General features: G+C 43.1%; 1 protein-coding gene across 1 annotated transcript; it reads left to right on the forward strand.

Moving 5' to 3' along the window:
• The first annotated feature begins 2,067 nt into the window (after window positions 1-2,067).
• On the forward strand, window positions 2,068-11,239 carry C1S (complement C1s). Its single transcript, XM_010963393.3, has 12 exons — window positions 2,068-2,243; window positions 3,082-3,218; window positions 3,445-3,652; window positions 3,849-4,026; window positions 5,127-5,252; window positions 5,695-5,894; window positions 6,086-6,239; window positions 6,616-6,731; window positions 7,140-7,218; window positions 7,748-7,876; window positions 8,561-8,635; window positions 9,999-11,239. Exons 2-12 carry the CDS (start codon window positions 3,196-3,198, stop codon window positions 10,796-10,798), a joined length of 2,088 nt encoding a protein of 695 aa, XP_010961695.2. The 5' UTR covers window positions 2,068-2,243; window positions 3,082-3,195; the 3' UTR covers window positions 10,799-11,239.
• The last annotated feature ends 8,411 nt before the right edge of the window (window positions 11,240-19,650 follow it).

The following is a 19,650-nucleotide window of genomic DNA, read 5'->3' on the forward strand; positions in this document are numbered from 1 at the left end:
GTCGGTGTTTGGAGATGAAGTTATTATTGTTTATCTATTAAGTGGTTACTGAGTGCTGGATAGATGCTGAAAGCTTAGCATCTATGATCTCATCTAATCATGACCACAACAGGCCCTGACAGTGATAGCTGTCTGAGGTCAGTGATGCTATTCCCGTTTCACACATGATGAAGCTCAGAGAGGTTAAATAAGTTTGCGACGGTGACACAGCTCAAAGCAGCTAGTAGATGGTCTGAACTCATTGGCGCAGTCATTTAGTCTTTCATTTCTCAGGCACTCGCTGAGCATTGTTCTCAATTGCAAGAAACAGAAACCAGCTCTGGTAGATTTTAGCAGAAGAAGAATTTATTAAATGTGTCCTGGGGTGCTCACAGAAATGCCAGGTGAGCTGGAGAGGCGAGTGTGGACGCTTCACAGGTGCTCCGGAGCTGCTGGCCTGGTGAGAGACGCACTTCCTGCACTAGCATCTTCTCTCCTGGGAGGCGGGCTCTGCTCCCAAGACTCACGATGAGGAACCGCCCAACGCGCTCTAAAGAGGATCAAGCGCTGACGCCACAGGAAGGCAGACGGGCGCCTGCGCCTCTTCTGCGTGAGCGGTGCTGCGGGACCCAGGTGGATCCGACCCAGAACTCGCCTGCAGAGAGCTTATAGACTCGCAATTCTCTTCCTTTTAACGCGTGCATTTATTTGGCACCATAGTTTGCAAAGCTCTTTCACGCTCATTGTTTCATTAGCTCTTCCCAAAAGCCATGGAGGGTAGACAGAACTGATATGATCCCTATTTTATACTTAAAGAAGCTAAGAATTTAGGTGACGAGCCCAAGGTCTCACTGCTGATGGCGCGAGGACTGGCCTGTCCTCTGACGCCAGGCCCAAGGCTGAGTCAGCCAGAGGTAAGACATGATCACAAACACTGCACTTCATCGACTCCTAGGCACATGGTTTTCCTCCACACGTTAACACTTCTGGAATCAGAATGCATCTTATAGTTAATAGGGTATCATAGTTTAGTTGGCAGCTTTTTTTTTATTCCTAGTGGTATGTAAAACAAGGGAGCATCTGCACTCGATGAAGCTGTAGATTTATTGGAATACGGCCACTGAGATGGGGTGGAAAGCAATGAGAGACAGAGGAGAGCTGGATGGTCAGGGAAGGGTCTGTGGAGGAATTGTCACAGGCCCACCGTCCCTGGGTCCCTTATCTGAAACTTTGACTTCTACAAGCCTCTGGAAACAAAATGTTTTGCTTTTTTTTTCCCTCCAAATTTGACACCAAAATTCCTTTGTCAACAAAACGTGACCTGAATGGATGTGAAGTAATTTATAACTCTAAGTAATTTATAAATGTAATACCTAATGATACCTAAATGATAACTTTAGTTATTCTACTTACTGCAAAGATCAATATGTCTAGCTGCAGAAATAATGTTTGATGATGGAGAGTCATCCCAGCCCCTTGAGCGGAGGTCCGTATACTGCATGGTCTTTTTAAACTCTGTGACATTCTGAATTTTGAAGCATTTCTGGACCCAAGGGTGATAGATAAGGGACTCTGGATGGCATCTGAACTGGGGGTTGATTAGTGGATAGAATTTAAGTGTTCGGAGATGTGGAGGGAATTTTAGGAAGAGGAAAAAGCATCATCACACAGCAGCTTGGGTCTAGCTATGCACTCTTCAGCCATTATATCTGCTCTAAAGGCAGGGATGACCTGCATTTCTGATAACTATTCTACCTTAATTCGTGATTCATACACAGTTGGAGGGTTGGACTTCTCGGGTTTGGCTTTTCCCTACAGTATTAATCCTCTCCTTTTCCCACAAGTCACCTGACTTCCCCGAAAAGTCTGTTAACACACCCTTTGGCTTAAAAAGAGCATTAGGCAATCGGTGAAAGTCCCCAGTTCGTGCCCTGTAGTCCTGGACAGAGGAACCATAGGCCCGAGAGAAGTGTGTAATTCTTGTTCCAAAAGCAGAGGGAGCTCCAGGATCAAGGTTGAGTTCCCCTTTCCCTGTGCTTGGTCTCCCAGCCCCCTCTTTGTTTGGATCAGGGAATTTCAGACATGCACTCTGGGGTGGAGGATCAGAGGAACAGAACCAGGACAGGGAGGCCGGCAGAGGGTCCTGCAGAGGGAGCGCCCAGGTCCTGCGCTGCTCTTCCTGGGGGCCGGCAGGCAGGGTGGCCTGGCATGCCCACTGGCAGGAGAGAGGGGACCGATCCACTTACTCCCATCAGCTTCTGAAGGTAAAAACCTTAAAATCGAAGAGCAGAGCTTTGATGGAGGAAAAAGGAAGGCAGAAAACTTCATGTAGGAAGGTTTCGGGCAAAGATGGAGGGCTGGGAAGAGCAGAACCAAGAGAAGGCAGACTACAGACAGCCTGTTTCTCTTAGGTTGCCCCGCATCCACTCCCATGTCACCCCACCACCTCCCACTGTTTTCAGAGTTAGATACATATTTGGCATGACTTTTATAGGAACTCTGGGGAGATGCCTTGTCTTCTTAGTGAAAAAAAAGAAACCTAGAAAATTAAGGTGGGAAATTGAAGGAACAGTTTTCCTTTCCTTTTATGTTTCCTGTCATCCAGCTTTTCTCCTTCCCCATCCAACCCTGTCCAAGACCACTTCCCCCAAGGTCACTGCCTTTCCCTAGGAACAGACGCTCATCCAGCAATCTTTGGGAACATCAGCAGAAATATATGCAATAATGAACACCGTAAAGAGCTGGTTTGAAGTGATAAGGCTGGTCATTGTCAAAAGAGGAGGGAGGAGTGTCCTAGATGGATGCTCATGAAGGGGAAAGACTCCTGGAACCTGGAGTGGAAATGAAGATGTTGTTCTGTGAGGGCAGGAGAGAGACTGATTGAATCAGGGCTGGGGTGGAGTTGGGGTGAGGAAGGAGAACAGAAGACAAAGAAAGCACTGAGTATTTTTGGAGCAAAACTGGGAAAAGGCCCCAAGAAGCCATGGGAGAAGGATGAGGTTTAGTTTCAGTCTAGAAGCTGGGAGAATGTGAGAGGACGGGTGTCGTAGGGCGATGATTAGTGACATGGCTCCATATAACCTGCGTGTTGTTCCTACGAAGGTGACACTGACCCTGACCACCAAAGCAGGTGCCTGTGTTTGTTAGACAAATACAGCAAGGCCTGCCACCCCTTTAGCGCCAAAGTCCGGAGGTGCCGAGAGCCAGGACTGAGGGATGGACAAATCGCCAGAGATGTGGTAAGTGATCACCAGTCTACAGAGAAGCACACGGTCTCCAGTCCTTTCACCTTCTCAAGAAAACGGCTCTGAAGCCTGGGTTTTGGGTTGACCTAGGCCTTTTTGCTTTATTCCAACCCAAGTTTCCCTCCGTGTGCTGTTGCCCCTCTCCTTCCCCCTCCATCCTCCCTGTGCCAGTCTGCTGCCACCTGGGTCGCCCAGCTCTCCATATGCCTTTTTTCCCCAGGTGCATTGTCCTGTTGCCTCTTTTGGCGTGGGTTTATGCCGAGCCCACTATGTATGGGGAGATCGTGTCCCCCAACTATCCTCAGGCATACCCCAATGAGGTAGACAAGTCTTGGGACATAGAAGTTCCTGAAGGGTACGGGATCCACCTCTACTTCACCCATCTGGACGTGGAGCTGTCGGAGAACTGCGCGTACGACTGGGTGCAGGTATACTTCAATCAGCACACAAAGTCAGGGCGGGGCTGGTGGAATGAGCGGTGTGGGAAGGGGTGCCACAGACGTGCAGTGAGCTGGAGTCAAGCAGCCCTATGGTGGGAAATGGTCTAGTCTCTCCGCCCCCTTTTCTCTGAGCTCCCTACCAAAATGTTACCCGTTCCTAGCTTCTTTTTGACTCTTCTCTTAGATAATGTCAGGAGGCATTGAAGAAGGGAAACTCTGTGGACAGAGGACCAGCAAGAGTCCCAACTCTCCCGTGGTGGAAGAGTTCCACATCTCGAACAATAAACTCCAGGTGATCTTTAGGTCGGACTTCTCCAACGAAGAGCGGTTCACTGGGTTTGCTGCCTACTATACTGCTGTGGGTAAGGCTCACTCTTCTGTGTGCCTCATTGATCAGCTACAAGGTTATGAGCAGTTCAAACATTGAGCAATGCAGGGAATGAGGATTCTGTTTACAGCTCTTATGAAGTGTTGGCTTGGCTTGGATCCCTCCATGAATTGCCTTTGTGACATTCAAACACATAATTGTATCTTGGTGATGATGATGATAAAGATGAAAATAGATAATAAATAGTAACTTATCGAGAACCACTATGAACTGGCCACTGTGTTAGAAATTTTACCTATATTAATTTGTTTGTTTGGTTTTTGTTTTAAAAAAATTTTTTATTGAGTGTAATTGATTTACAGTGTTAGTTTCAGGTGTACAGCAAAGTGATTCAGTTATACATAGACATACATACAAGTATTTTTCCTTTCAGATTCTTTTCCACTATATGTTATTATAAGAAATTGAGTATAGCTCCCTGTGCTATACAGTAGGTCCTTGTCATTTATCTACTTTATATAACGTATATTAACTTAATCTTCACCTCAGCCGTTCAAAGGAGGTGTTATTATCGCCACTTAAAGATAAGGAAAGTAAGGACTAAGAAAGTTAGGGACTAAGAAAGTTAAATAACTTGCCAAGACTCGCAAAAGGAATGTATGGTATTCAAACCCATTTAATGTATGGCAAACAAACTTTCAAATTCTGTGTACATCTACGTCTGTCTCCAGGATAAAATGAAGTTAGAACATCTCATAAAGCCAAAGTATTGTTTAGATTTGACAGAAACGCTAACATCATATAGAGTAATGCATGGACTAATGGTTCCTCCCTGCAGAAGATTTACCACGTTAAGCTTGCAGAGTGTTGTCTCTGGAGCTGAAATGCTCTGTTAGTGAGAAAGGTCAAAGGTCTCTGGCGTTGAGAAATCCCCTATAGCCATGCGTAGGGCGCAAATCTGGAATCATATTTCAGGAGAGTAATACAGCGTAAGACCATCTTGAAATGTGATTCACTGAGTGTCTTTAAGCAACAGACCCTTCCTACTTTTTTTACCCTTGTAGTTTTGGGTTTAACCTCATTTTTCCTTCTAGGTCTTTGCCCTTGACCTCAATCCTCCTCTGCTCTTTGTAGATATAAATGAGTGCACAGACTTTGCAGATGCCCCTTGTAGCCACTTCTGCAACAACTACATTGGTGGTTACTTCTGCTCCTGCCCCCCTGAATACTTCCTCCATGAAGACAAGAGGAACTGCGGAGGTGAGCTTGGCATCAAAAGGGGTACATGTTCCCTGGGATTTGGAATGGTTGAGGTTTTGGTAAGGGGTTTGTCTACCCTTCCAATTTTGATTAGCCTCAGCCCTGGCTTGATGTCTATCTTTAGTTACCCATAAACTGAGGGAGAGCCACAAGAGTGGAGGAAGAGACGCCTACAGGGTCAAGTTAATTAATTGGAAAAGAGAGATAGGTTCCTGTGACGAGTTAATCTGGGGCTCTTCATAACCAGGAAAAGACCCTATTATAAGCAATGTGATGGAAGCCCAATAGGTGTTGGGTACTCTACTAATGCTCATTGAGTGTATAACTGCGGCCTGTGGGCTTCTGTCGGGACTATCAGATCATGAGAAGAATCATAGAAAAGGGCAGGAACTCCTTTGCTTGACCCTGTATTTGATTCTCCTTTTGTCTTTTTCCTTCTCAGTCAATTGCAGTGGGGATGTATTCACTACTCTGACCGGGGAGATCACAAGTGCCAATTACCCCAATCCATACCCGGAGAACTCAAGGTGTGACTATCAGATCCTGTTGGAGGAGGGGTTCCAAGTGGTGGTAACTCTGCGGAGAGAAGACTTTGACGTGGAACCAGCTGATTCAGAGGGCCACTGCCCTGACAGCTTAATTGTGCGTGACGGGTGATGAACTTTTCTCCAAACTCACAGAGAGGTTTCTCCTTGAAGGCACATTATCTTGCTTTACGCCTCTTCTTTTCTTTACCCCCCACTTCTTATTTCATTTTACTTTCATCCCCTCCATTTTACCTTTTTCTTTTAGTTCTTTCTCTCTTCTGATTTCATCATTTTGTTTCTCTTCAGTTTGTTGCAGGAAACCAGCATTTTGGTCCTTACTGTGGTAATGGATTTCCTGGGCCACTAACTATTGAAACCAACAGTAATACCCTTAATGTCATCTTCCAAACTGACAGCACAGAGCAGAAAAAGGGCTGGAAATTTCGTTATCATGGAGATCGTGAGTAACCTAGACTCTGCTGTTCGGTCGGTGGTACCAAAGTCTCCCTGCACAATGTAAAATCAAAACAGATAGATTACTGTACGGATAGGTACAGTAATCACTGAGATACCTTCCTCTGCAAGATCTGAACCTGTCAGTGGTTGCTAGGAATGCCTCAATTGCAGGAACTCTTCACCTGGACTTGTGAATGCAGATAGCTTGGGGGTGGTTAGTTGGTAATGCCATATTATTTGAGACACTTCCACGTTGGAATTTGGGCATCAGGAGTGAGGATGACTGGACAACTGAACAACTACAGACAGTGTGAGAATGATATAAATATAATAGAGAATCTCCAGCTATTTGGTAAAATTTTTTTCCTATTCTCTCCAAGCAATCCCTTGTCCTAAGGAAGTCACTGCCAATTCTTTTTGGGAGCCTGAGAAAGCAAAATATGTGTTCAGAGATGTGGTGAAGATAACCTGTCTGGATGGGTTTGAGATTGTACAGGTAAAGTACTGTTGGAGGCTTCTCTCTAATCCGTAGTTTAGGGTGAGCATCCTGGGGTTGTCTAATCATTTACTGGATGTCCTCATTTGAGCAAAGTATGACATCTTTTCCATAAAGAGAACTTCTCAGGATCTTCAGTTCTTTCTTGTGTGAGTCACGGAGCTGCTTGGACAGCTTGACATTTAATTTTTGCCTTCAGTGTTCCTGGGGAAGGGGGTGCTGATATGTTGGGGCAAAGTTGTCTTGTAGCCCCAGCTCCTGGGTGCTTTGGGTCATTCTGCTAAGATGTCCCCAAGCTTCTTGTGGTGAGGACTCCTCATTGATCCAAGGGCAGAGATTGATTCCATTTTTTATTTTGATTCCCCATATCTCTCTGTTGGATTAATGGTGATGTCTGTTCCTCTCCAGGGGAGTGCTAGCTCGACATCTGTCTATTCTACTTGCCAAAGCAATGGAAAGTGGAGTAATTCCAAACTGAGGTGTCAACGTACGTATCTCTTTAAAATGGAGCTCTCTTTTCTCTCTTCTCGCAAAGGAAATTGAAAGATTAGTGCATTAAGATTCAAATGCACGGTGTCCTCTTAGGCTTGTGAGAGAGTGGATTCAGTTTTAGAAGGGAAGTCAGTCATGCAGTCCCAGCCCCGATCTGAGCCCAGACCAGTCACACTAGCAGTTTTCTTTCAAAGAAAGGGGCCATGAGATTGGTAGAGTTAATAGCACCATATGGGTCCATTCCTGGAGAGGCCTCACCAACCACCGAGAACCAGGTTCATCCTTCTAGCTTTCAAGGCGCTATCTGAAATGGCAGGACTCAGCGCGCTGGGAGTTGGGAGATGCCAGTTGGAGAGCATGGCCACATAGAAGCTGGTGTGGGGAGATTCATCCCTAGTGTGCTTATGGTTTTGGGGGGTAGGGAAGGAGTGAGGAACATGGCTTGGAGGATGGAACTGTCCCAGCGACTCTTCCTGGAAGGAAGCAGTCATCCTGACCATCACTCTCCTGCCTTCCTTTTGCAGCTGTGGACTGTGGCTCTCCCGAACCCATTCGGAATGGTAAATTTGAAGAACCAGAAGATACCCTGTTCGGTTCTGTCATTCGCTACACTTGTGAGGAGAAATATTACTACATGGAAATTAAAGGAAGTGGTAGGTTTCTTTGACTAAAGAAAAGATAAAGAGTGAGTGTGTCGGAGAGTGACTAGCACAATTTTTCTGGGTTGGATAGAGTTTGGAGACAAATGAAGGTGATGAGCTAGATTTCATCTTCTTGGCTTAGTCTGAAGACACGGTTTTCATCTGGGGCAGGATAGGTTCTAAAGGATCATCCATAGCAGATCATGGAGGTCACCTAGCTCGGCTTCACTACTGTGGCAGGAGCTCCCCCTACAATGTCCATTTTCATGTGGTTTTCCAGCTTTTGACCAGTTACTTAATGTAGAACCCACAGGAGTAATGCTCCCAGCTTCAAGTCACTGTCCTATGACGACTGACTTTCTTGATGGAGGGGCCTTGGCGGTGCCAGATGAAGGGCGGGTGGCTCACAATGTGTCCCATTTCATCGCTTCTAATTTAGTTAATTTTCCCACTTGACGCACTCTCCCAGTCTCTGCCGTAACCCTCTTCCTTCTGCTCTGGAGACGGTTCCTCCCTCTTCTTTGGCAGGATGGGGGCCAGAGGCAGTGTTTGCAGCATGTTCTCAAGATCTTTTTCTAGTTGGTTTGATCCCATTCCCTCCTCAAATCCCAGAGCGCAGAGGCTCTCAGCGAAAGGGGGATGGAAAGCAGGAGGAGGTGGTGGTGAGTGTGTCCCTTGTCCCTTGTTCTGTTCCAGAGGAATATCGCTGTGCTGGCAACGGCAGCTGGGTGAATGAGCTGCTGGGGACAGAGCTGCCAAAATGTGTTCCAGGTAATCAGCGCTCAGACTTAGGGAGAGACCACAGCCACAGGTGCTGGTGCGTGGGGCTCACAGTCTAAAAGTGGGTGTAATCCTCTTGGGAAAGGACTTGACAATCTGGGCCTACCAGAGTCCAGCTCAGTGCAGGGGAGACAAGGCTGGGCAGTGGGCCTGCAGGGGCCTTGGGGACTTCACCAACCACACTAAGTCAGGCCAGCTGATGGGAAAGAGGAAAGTCAACCAGTGACAGTGGTGTCGGAGTCTGAATCAGTTAGGTTTGGCAATGTGGGTGTAGTAAGGGGATGTAGGATTGTTAAAAACAGCGCCTGCAAATTGGTGAGGAACTGACACTCAGAAACAGGACTAGTTGAATAGCTTAGTCATTGTGTTTAAAGTCTGCATGGCAACAAGATATAGAGGGATAAAGAAATAAAGGGCTGAGTAGAGTTCAGAATGGAGCAGAAGAAGGCTCTTAAAGCCATAATAATACTATTGATATTAATATTATACCATATTATTACACCATAATAATGATCCTCGTGTGACAACAGTGCTATTGAGAGCTAGGGACTGAGCTAATTAATTGCATTTATTATCTCATGCCATCAAGCCTTCTCAACAACCCTATGGCATAGGTATTATTGGTCCTATTTTACAGTTGAGTGAATTGAGTGCAAGTTCACAGAATTAGTAAGGGGCATGGGTAGGCTTTGAACCCAAGTCTGTCTGTTATGCTCAACTCAGAGCATAGTCCATTCAGGAGGACTAGTGAGGGATTTAGGTAAGCCAACTGTATCTGAAATAAAATTCAGTTTTAGTAAATTTGGGTGATGGCAAAGTGATCAAACCTGGAACTAGTCAATGGGGAAGGAGATGAAAGATGAAAAAAGAGAACCCTCCGTTTGCCCTACTTCCATGGATTATTAGGAGGGACTCAGCTGCAATTAGGCGTTCAGTAAAGAGGCATCAGACGAAGGTAGAATGCTTGCCTTCTCTCCCACCTGTACAAGGATAGACTCTCCCAGCACTGGCTCCCAGCTGGGGCCCTGGCCCCATGTGCGGAGCCTGGGGTGACATGTCCTGAGCTAAGCCGTCCATAGTGCAAGGCGCTGGCTCGTTTGGGTCCAATAATTCACACACTGCCTCAGTTTAACCAGTCTCTCCCACAAGGCCACTTGTGACATTGACAAAGTGGGATGGTTGGTCCTTTGGTAAGTTCAGGATGAGTCAGGCACTGAGGTGGTTGACCAGATACAAGGTTGGCCATGTTGTGCTGGGGACTCTGAAGCCCAGCAGGTGTATGAGTGGTTGGAGGATGGGTAGGAGGGTGGCAGTCTATCCTGCTCCCTCCCACTTGGTTCTTGTTTCTTCCTAGTCTGTGGTGTCCCCACTGAGCCCCTGATGGTAAAACAGAAGATATTTGGAGGATTCATTGCAAACATCGAGAGTTTCCCCTGGCAAGTCTTCTTCTCGAACCCGTGGGCGGGCGGAGCTCTCATTGATGAGTACTGGGTGCTGACGGCCGCCCACGTCGTGGAGGGAAACCGCGACCCCATAATGTACGTTGGGTCCTCCTCAGTGCTCACCTCAGTTCTGGTCAATGCCCAGATGCTCACTGCTGAGCGCGTGTTTATTCATCCGGGTTGGAAAGTCCTGGATGCCTCGGAAACACGGAAGAATTTTGACAATGACATTGCGCTGGTGCGGCTAAGAGAGCCAGTGAAAATGGGACCCACTGTCTCCCCTATCTGCCTGCCAGGCAGATCCTCAGAATACAACCCCTCAGAGGGAACCCTGGGACTGATCTCAGGCTGGGGCCGAACCGAAAGAAAAGATCGTGTTATTAAGCTCAGAGGGGCAAAGTTACCTGTTGCTCCCTTAGAAAAGTGCCGGGAGATGAAGGGGGTAAATCCCAGAATAGATGTAAATTCCTTTATTTTCACTGATAACATGATTTGTGCTGGAGGAGAGAAGGGTGTTGATAGTTGTAAAGGGGACAGTGGCGGGGCCTTTGCTCTACAGGTCCCTAATGAAACAAGCCCCAAATTCTATGTAGCTGGCCTGGTGTCCTGGGGCACCCAGTGTGGGACCTATGGAATCTACACGCGAGTGAAGAACTACATTGACTGGATAAAGCAGACGATGCTGGAAAATAGTGCCCCCAGCGTGGACTAGCCATACAGGCATCACCAGCCTCTCCAAGGGCTGTGACCCCCCCTGTTGATTTCCATTCCTTACAATAGTCCCATTACTTCATCATGACTGCGAGAAGGCACGGAGTATGATTTAAGTAGAACTTGATTGCTGAGATACCTGGTTGGAGGTTGAGTTTAATCATGTCACTGTGTTGGTCATTCACTGTAGTCAGAATCCATGGGGTCCTCTCCCCTGAACCCCTTCTGTGGTACAACCTGGGAAGGGCACGCCTATCTTGCACTATTCCACACGGAGTCCTCCCTTTCCTGATGATTGCCTAGCATTCCAGTTCTGACTTTGAAATTCACTGTTGGGCATTCCCTTGATTTTTTTGTTTCCCCTTTACCTGTTCAAAGTTCCGTTTACGTCATCATTCTCAGTGTCTACTATCTACTTGTAATAAAGCATGATTATAACCCAGTTCTGGCCAACTCGTCTTACTCCACATCAAGACCTCAGCACCACAGGAAAGGGGGTGTGATGGGTTGTTGTGTCATGGAAATTCAGGCCCCTAGCAGCTAATATTTAATTGTTGTGAAAACAGGAAATTCAGCTTCTCTCTTCCCTTCCAACTGAGATTTACTGAATATGGTGGGTTAACATGAATGTCATCAACACAGGGTACCATATTCTGCCTTTGAAACTCATCAAACATACATGAACCGCACTCAGAAGTCCACATACAACAGTCAGAATTGGCTGTTTAAAGATGTTTAAGTGTCAAAGTTTGAAGTATGAACAATATATCTCCTGAAAGTTAGTTTTCCTTTCGTGTGGGTTTGTATAATGCAATATTATGACTTAATTGAAAAAAAAAAAAAAAAAGAAATTCAGCAAGCTCTCATCTGCTTTCCTGGTGGCGTTTGTCAATATGTCAGTCAAGCGATAATGTCTTCTTTGGACTGAACTCTGCACTGAGATGTTACAGCTCATCCTGGTAAGAATAGACCCGAAGTCTCCCTTCTGTTTTTTCCCTAAGGGAACAGAAAAACAAATGAACAACTCCTCTCCACAAAATGATTCATGATGAAAAAGGACCGGACAATAGAAATTAGTATTTTTTTCAACTGAGGACTGGAGAGTTATCTCAGGGTGGCCATTGCCCTAACAGGGTGTCTTACGAAAGCCATGGCCTGAGATTAAGAGTTCAGGTGAACTCTGGTCTGTTTGATATGACATGTGGCTTTCAGGAGAGCAGTTTTTATCAGAAGCCAAAAGGGGTGTGTCTGTGACCATCAAGAAAGGACTTTGATCTTCCACTGACCTAAAGGGCTAAATTCAACAGCTAACCCTAGACTAAAGGTTAACACATGAAGTAACCAGAACTCTAATCAAAGGGTCTGAAGAATCAAAGGGGCATTACAATAGGAAACCTCTGGAAGGATTGTGTTAAGTCAACTAAGCAGCATAAAGCCATTCACATTATTCCTTAACTGCATACCTGCCAACTACCTTCCCCCACCTACCTGCTGTTACATGTGCGGTGGAAATGACAGTGTACCTTGGACTACAGTGTTTTGGGCAGGAGAAGGGGAATTCCTCCAGAGAAAAAAAGAAAGGGAAAAAATACTAAGATTAAGAAACATGCTTGTGATGTAGAAATTTTCCTTCTTTTAAATAATTGGAGTAATAATAATAAAAATTAACCCGGAACCTGACAAACAACAGAAAAATGAAGTCTATCCCTGCCAGGGAGAATCTCCAGTCTGTCTGGGTTCTGCCCTTGCAGACGGGCTGAGGCTTGCCTTTCTCTGCCTGGCTTATTTCCCTTAAAATAACACCCTCCAGATTCACCCATGTTGTTGCAAATGACAGACTTTTTTTCTTTTTTAAGGTTGAATATTATTATATATTGTGTGTATACACACACACACACACACACACACACACACACACACACACACACACTGTATTTTCTTGATCCATTCATCTGCTGAGGGACACTTAGTTTGTTTCCATACTTCAGCTATTGTGAATAATGCTGCGATGAGTACAAAGGTAGAGATATCTCTTTGAGATAATGGTTTCATTTCTTTTGAATAAACACCCAGAAGTGGATTGCTGGGTCATGTGGTAATCCTATTTTTAATTTCTTGAGAAAATTGCATGCTGTTTTAATAGTGACCGTATCAGTTTACATTCTCAAAAACAATGTGCAAGAGTTCCCTTTTCCCCAAATCCTTGCTAGCATTTGACATCTCTTTTCTTTTCTTTTCTTTTCTTTTCTTTTCTTTTCTTTTCTTTTCTTTTCTTTTCTTTTCTTTCTTTCTTTCTTTCTTTCTTTCTTTCTTTCTTTCTTTCTTTCTTTCTTTCTTTCTTTCTTTCTTTCTTTCTTTCTTTTTCTTCCTTCCTTCCTTCCTTCCTTCCTTCCTTCCTTCCTTCCTTCCTTCCTTCCTTTCCTTCCTTCCTTCCTTCCTTTCTTTCTTTCTTTCTTTCTTTCTTTCTTTCTTTCTTTCTTTCTTTCTTTTCTTTCTTTTCTTTCTTTCTTTCTTTCTTTCTTTCTTTCTTTCTTTCTTTCTTTCTTTCTTTCTTTCTTTCTTTCTTTCTTTCTTTCTTTCTTTCTTTCTTTCTTTCCTTTCTTTCTTTCTTTCCTTTCTTTCTTTCCTTTCTTTCTTTCTTTCTTTTCCCTGAAGTATAGTCAGTTTCCTGTAATGGTTACAGCCTACGTAATTATAGAACAATATCAAAACCAGGAAACTTACATTGGTACAATGTGCTTGTATGGTTTTGTGTCATTCCCTCACTAGTGGAGATTCATGCATCCACCACTGTAATTAAGATACAGAACCGCTCCATCTCCACAAAGATCTCCCTCATGCTACTCCTCTAGGGTCACATTCTTTACCTTTACATTTTCTCTTCCAAGTTAAAAAAGACACTTTTGAAACATCCAGGCTTTCTCAGTTGTTCTAAGAGGTCAAGGAAATTGGATTTTGAGTGAGCCCACCCTTCAGCCAGAGAAGGGGACAAACTAGATAAAGGATGGGGGACAATGAGACTGTGGCAATAGGAACCTTTTCCCTTTGGGAAAAGCATAAACTTAAAGAAAGTCCCCTAATAGCCTTGCTTCCTGGGGGTGCAGGTTCTGTTTGAAAAACCTCTTGTACTACAAGGGAATACAGATGACAAAGAATACCAACAATTGCTGGTAAGGTGTTAGTTCTAACTTTAACCACTGTGTTATGTCTGACCTCCAAATAGGCTGTTTGCAATCTCTGTCTCCCTTTATGTTTCTTGTGGAAGCAAATTATTTCTTTGTCTTCACTGCTTGGGAATGACTGTGGAATATTTTTGGCACAGTAAGCTCAGGTTGTTCTGGGTATCCATCTATTCATGGGTAAAATGAAAATGTTTCTTGATCTCTCTTGGACAGAAAGCAAGAAGAACCTAAGGTTTCTAATAGGAAAAAAAGAGGATGGTTAGAATAAAAATTCACAGAAGCTGGAGACAAAAGCAAAAAAAGTGCCTGAGAAGACTGTGGAGAGCAAACTCAGGATAAAAGAAAATCCTGGGGGTCACTGGAGGCCAGTGTCCCAAATAGGCCCCAAAGGAGAGAATCTGGTCTTTTCATGGAACCAAGCAGAGGTAATGAGAGTGGGGAGAGCTGAACCCAAGACACTGGACAGAGATACCCTGATCGAGATTTTGGAAAGCAGTCTGCCTTTTGCCCTCCTCGTTCCACCAAACTGTGCTTGTCTGCGTCACTGCTGACTTTGACATTGCTTCATCCCAGGATCGATCCTCTGTCTTCCTCTTGACCTACAAGTGACCTTTGCCAAGTTGATCAAACTGATCGCTCCTTTGCCTTGATGTATTTTTTTCCTTGGCTTCTGAAATTCTGGACTCTAGGTTTTCCTCCTACTTCAGTGGTCACTGTTTTAGTCAACTCAGGCTGCCGTCAGGAAATACCACAGACAGGGAGGCTTCAGCAATAGACACTGTGGACACCGGGCAGCTGGGAAGTCCAAGGTCAAGGTGCCAGTGGGTTGAGTTCTTGGTGAAGTCCCTCTTCCTGGCCTGCAGACAGTGCCTCACCACGTGATCACATGGCTTTTCCTTGGAACATTTGCTTGGAGAGCGATCTTCCTCTTCTTACAAGGGTGCTAATCACATTATGAGGGTCTTACCCTGATGATCTAATCTAAATTCATTACTTCCCAAAGGCCCCTCCTCCGAATACCATCATTTTGCTTCAACATACGAATTTTGAGGGGACACAGGCATTTATTCCGCAACAGCCACTATTTCTGAGTCTCCTTTGCTGAGTTTTCCTATTCTCTTGGACTTTTGTTTATTTTATTTTAACATTTTTTTTTCTGATATCCTTTTTAAAATTGAAATACAGTCAATTTACAATGTTGTGTTAGTCTCTGGTGTACAGCATAGTGACTCAGTTACAATACGTATATATATATATTCTTTTTCATTATAGTTTACTACAAGATGTTGAATATAGTTCCCTGTGCTGTACAATAGGACCTTGTTTACCTATTTTATGTATAGTAGCATTTACAGATCCCAAACTCCCAATTTATCCCTCCCCACATCTTTTCCCCTGGTAACCAAAGTTTGTTTTCTATGCCTGTGGGTTTGTTTCTATTTTGTAAATACGATCATTTGTGCCATTTTTTAGATTCCACATATAAGTGATATCATATGGTATTTTTCTTTCTCTTTTTGGCTTACTTCACTTAGTATGATAATCTCTGGGTCTATCCACGTTGCTGCAAGTGGCATTATTTCATTTTATTTTTATGATCGAGTGGTATTCCATTATATATATATATATACACCACAACTTCTTTATTCAGTCATCTGTTGATGGACATTTAGGTTGCTTCCATGTCTTGGCTATTATAAATAGTGCTGCTCCGAACACTGGGGTCCATGTGTCTTTTGGAATTAGACTTTCCTCGGAATATACGCCCAGGAGTATCTCCCAGACGTTTAATTCTGGCGTGTCTCAGGGTATATCTTTGGTCTTTTTCTCTCCTCTTTCCAACTTCACTCACTTGGTGGCCTCATTCAAGCTGTGGCTTTAAACACCTACCCATATACCTACCGATGACTCCAAAATTTACACTATTATCTCAGAGCACTTCCCTCAATTCCAAGTTTATACATCAAACAGCTTATTCAGCATCTCTCCTTGGGTATGGAATAGACATATAGGTAAATTTTGAACATCCAAGATACAGTTATAACCATTGTTTTAATGTCCCAGTCTGCTAATTCTTTCATCTATGTCAGTGTCAGCTTGGTTTTGGTGGATTTTTCTCCTCATTATGAATCGTATTTCCCTGCTTCTTTGTCTGTCTCATATTCTTTGATTGGTTGCCAGACTGTGAATTTTATCTTGTTGGGTGCTGGCTATTTTTGTAGTTCTATAAATATTTTTGAGCTTTGTTCTGGGATTCGATTAAGTTACTTGGAAACAGTTTGATCCTTTTGGGTCTTGCTTTTGAACATTTGTTAGCTGGGACCAGAGCAGCATTTAATCTAGGGCTCATTGTTCCCTCCTCCTGAGGCAAGGCCTTCTGCACACCCTACCCGATGCCCCAAGGAATTTCTGAGGTTTTCTAGTCTGACTGGTGGGATCAGGCACTGTTCCCAGAACCTGGTGATCACTGGGTACCATTCCCTCGAATCATCTCATATGGCTTTTTTCTCCATCCTTCAGTAATTTCCTCGCATGCCGGTGAATACTTGAAGGGATCTTCTGGAGGTCTCTCTGTGTGGCTGCCTCCTCTGATACTTAGTTCTGTCCACTGAGCCCTACCTGGGTTTCTCCTTCCAGCCCCTCAGGTTGGAAACTCATGGCAGAAAGCTAGGGCAATCACAGGAGTCAGTCTCTCAGGAATCATTATCTTTTGTACCTAAGGTCTAATGTCTTGAAAACTGTTGATGTTTTTACTGCTGTTGCTGTTATTTGTTTGTTTCAGGAGGGAGGGTAAATCTGACCCCTGTTACTCCATCTTGGCCCTAATCTAACAGACATCTACTAGAAACTCAGCATGTTCAAAACAGGATGCATGTTTTTCATCAAGCCTCCTCCCCTTGTAGTCTTCTGCATCTAGTTGACCTCTCTGTTTTTCTCAACATTCTCTCTCCAATATTTACTTTATCAGGAAATCTTTTGGCTCCTCCTTCAAATTTTATCTATATGACCATTTTGCATCACCTCCGCTGCTGCCACCTGGCCTGAGCTATCCTCTCTTCTTACCTTCACCATAATTGCCTCCTACTGGTCCGCTTTCTGCCCTTTTCAATTCAGCAGCCAGAGAGAGCCTTTCAAAGTGTTAAGTTCCTAGTACTCTGCTTTGGTTGCCTTTCCAATTCCCTAATGGATCCAGTATGTTCTTGCCTTAGGGCCTTTGCTCTGGCTGTTCCCTCTTCCTGGAATGCGTTCCCCTAGATCTCTGAATATCTAACTTCCTTCAGTCTTTGCCAAATGTCAACTTTCTCAATGAGGCTACTTCCTTACAATTTTTTAAAAATTAAAAATATTTCACTAGAGCTCCATCTCCTTATTTTTTGGAATAGATAAATCATCCACATGGCTCACAATCTGAAAGATCAAAAGAGAATAAAGTGATAACTTTTCTTCTCATTCCTTTCCTCCTCCAGAGACCACCACCATTTCTTGTACAAATTTCCAGCAATATTTTATACATATAAAAGCACTATACAGACACTCTTTTTGTTTTCTAGAGACATCAGGTTTTATTTATTTATTTATTTATTTATTTATTTATTTATTTATTTATTTATTTATTTTGGTGGGAAGTAATTCGATTTATTTACTTATTTTAATGCAGGTACTGGGAATTGAACCCAGGACCTTGTGCATACTAAGCATGTGTTCTACCACTGAGCTATACCCTCCCCTCCATCTTCTTTTTTATACGAAATGGTAGTATTTTATATACACTGCTGTTTCTTACTTTTTTCATTTATCTATCTTAGAGATTGAGTGGCTACATTATATTCCATTATTTGGGTATTCCATAATTTTCTTAAAACTTTGGTACCAAACTTTTCAGAATTCAAGATTCTATAATAGTTTGCTATTACAAGCAATGTTGAGATGACCAACCTTGAATGTATGTCATTGATCTCTTATGTGAGAATATCTTTGGGAAAAATTCACAGAAGTGGAGTTGCTAAGTCAAAGTCATGTGCATTCATAATTTTGACTCCATGTTACAACACTGCTCTCAAAATTGTAACAATTTACATTCAAAAAAACAATGCATGAATGACTGTTTTCTCTATGTCTTTATCAACATAATATATTATCTTTGCCAATCTTACAGGTAAAAATGCGGTGTCTTAATTTAAATATTTTCCTTATTATGAGATAAGTTAAGCCCCAAAGCCCAAAAGCAATTTGTCTTTTTTTCCCTCCTGCTAATTGTCTATTCACAGAGTATTGGTTTTGTCCTTATTTTTCTACTCCGGGCACTTAAAGTATTAGATGCACATGACTTTGGGGGAAGGGAGTGGGAACCAGGAAGGTCAGAGCTGTCATTAGATACTTCTGGGATCATCTTTGATTGATTACAGTAAGAACCAGGGATGGATTCAGAATCTTAAGTTTGCCAGGAACCTTGGAAATCACACGGTAGTTGAATTTTTTAGTTTTAATTTTTGTTTTTACCTCTTCCATCTCCTCCACTCACTCCACTCCCACCTCCATTGGAATCCTGAAGGTGCTTCACTTCCCAAAACATTTCTAACCATTAAGAAAGCTGGAATCAGTGTATGCTCCTCAAGTGTTTCCCTCGCCACTGGTGTAGCATTTGTGTGGACTGAATGATAAAAAGGTTTCCCTTCATTTCTGCCTATACAAGTCCCTAGTCCTGAAATCCCCAATCTTGACATCTAAAATGCTCTTAAAAATGGAGAGGGTTTTAATAAGTTTGGCACCAAAACTTACTTTGTGGCAAAACCTGACAGTGAGTGATGGGGAGCTATCTAGAGTCTTTATCTATCACATTTATTGTGAATATGCAAATGTTTTTCAGAAGAATTAAATATTCATCTGCATTATTACAGGATGCTGCCTCAGTCCTGCTGGGGACATTACATTATGGGCAATATATTACATTTCTGAAATCTGTAGAATCTTGAATATTGAAAGGCACTTGGCCTTGAGGGTGTCTGCTAAGGGATTGTGGACCTGTATTTGGACTTAAAAACTCGTCATTACTTGGGAATGTTTTAACTCTGTCCTGCTCTTCTTGCTTTCAGACCTGTGTGTCACTCGTGTAAAGTTGTTCAGACAAGTCCAGAAGAGTCAGTTGTGCACTAACATCATGATAATATTCTATCACAAATACTTACAGTGCTTATCCCAAGTTCTGGGTTCTTCTCTGACCTTTAAATATACCTTAAAGACTACAAATTAAAAAAAAACCTGTTAGTTATTCAACTTGGAAACAAAAATTTCATACCACTATTCTTTTAAGAAAAATTTAGAGATTGGACGGTGGGCTGTTAAAAAAGCCATTATAAAAAATTTTTTTTAAGGAAGAAAAAAGCTGTTATATTTGCAACTATGTATGTGGGAAAATCAGGATTTCCTTCATATTGTATAATCAAAACAAAATACAGAAATAAATTGTTATCTGTGACTCTGTAAATGTGTGCATAAACTTAATTGTTTTCTTGCCTTCCTGAGCAAATATTTTAAATATGCTCTTATTAAATATTTTTATATTTATTGAATACTGCTTTTAACTTATTTCCCCCACTGGACTTTCTTGTAACGTTTTCTTTGAAAAGAGTTCTACTCAATTGTCTGATGGTATAAAAATGGAAGAGGGCAG

Source organism: Camelus bactrianus, chromosome 34, assembly GCF_048773025.1.
Source record: "Camelus bactrianus isolate YW-2024 breed Bactrian camel chromosome 34, ASM4877302v1, whole genome shotgun sequence".
Taxonomy (NCBI): Eukaryota; Metazoa; Chordata; class Mammalia; order Artiodactyla; family Camelidae; genus Camelus; species Camelus bactrianus.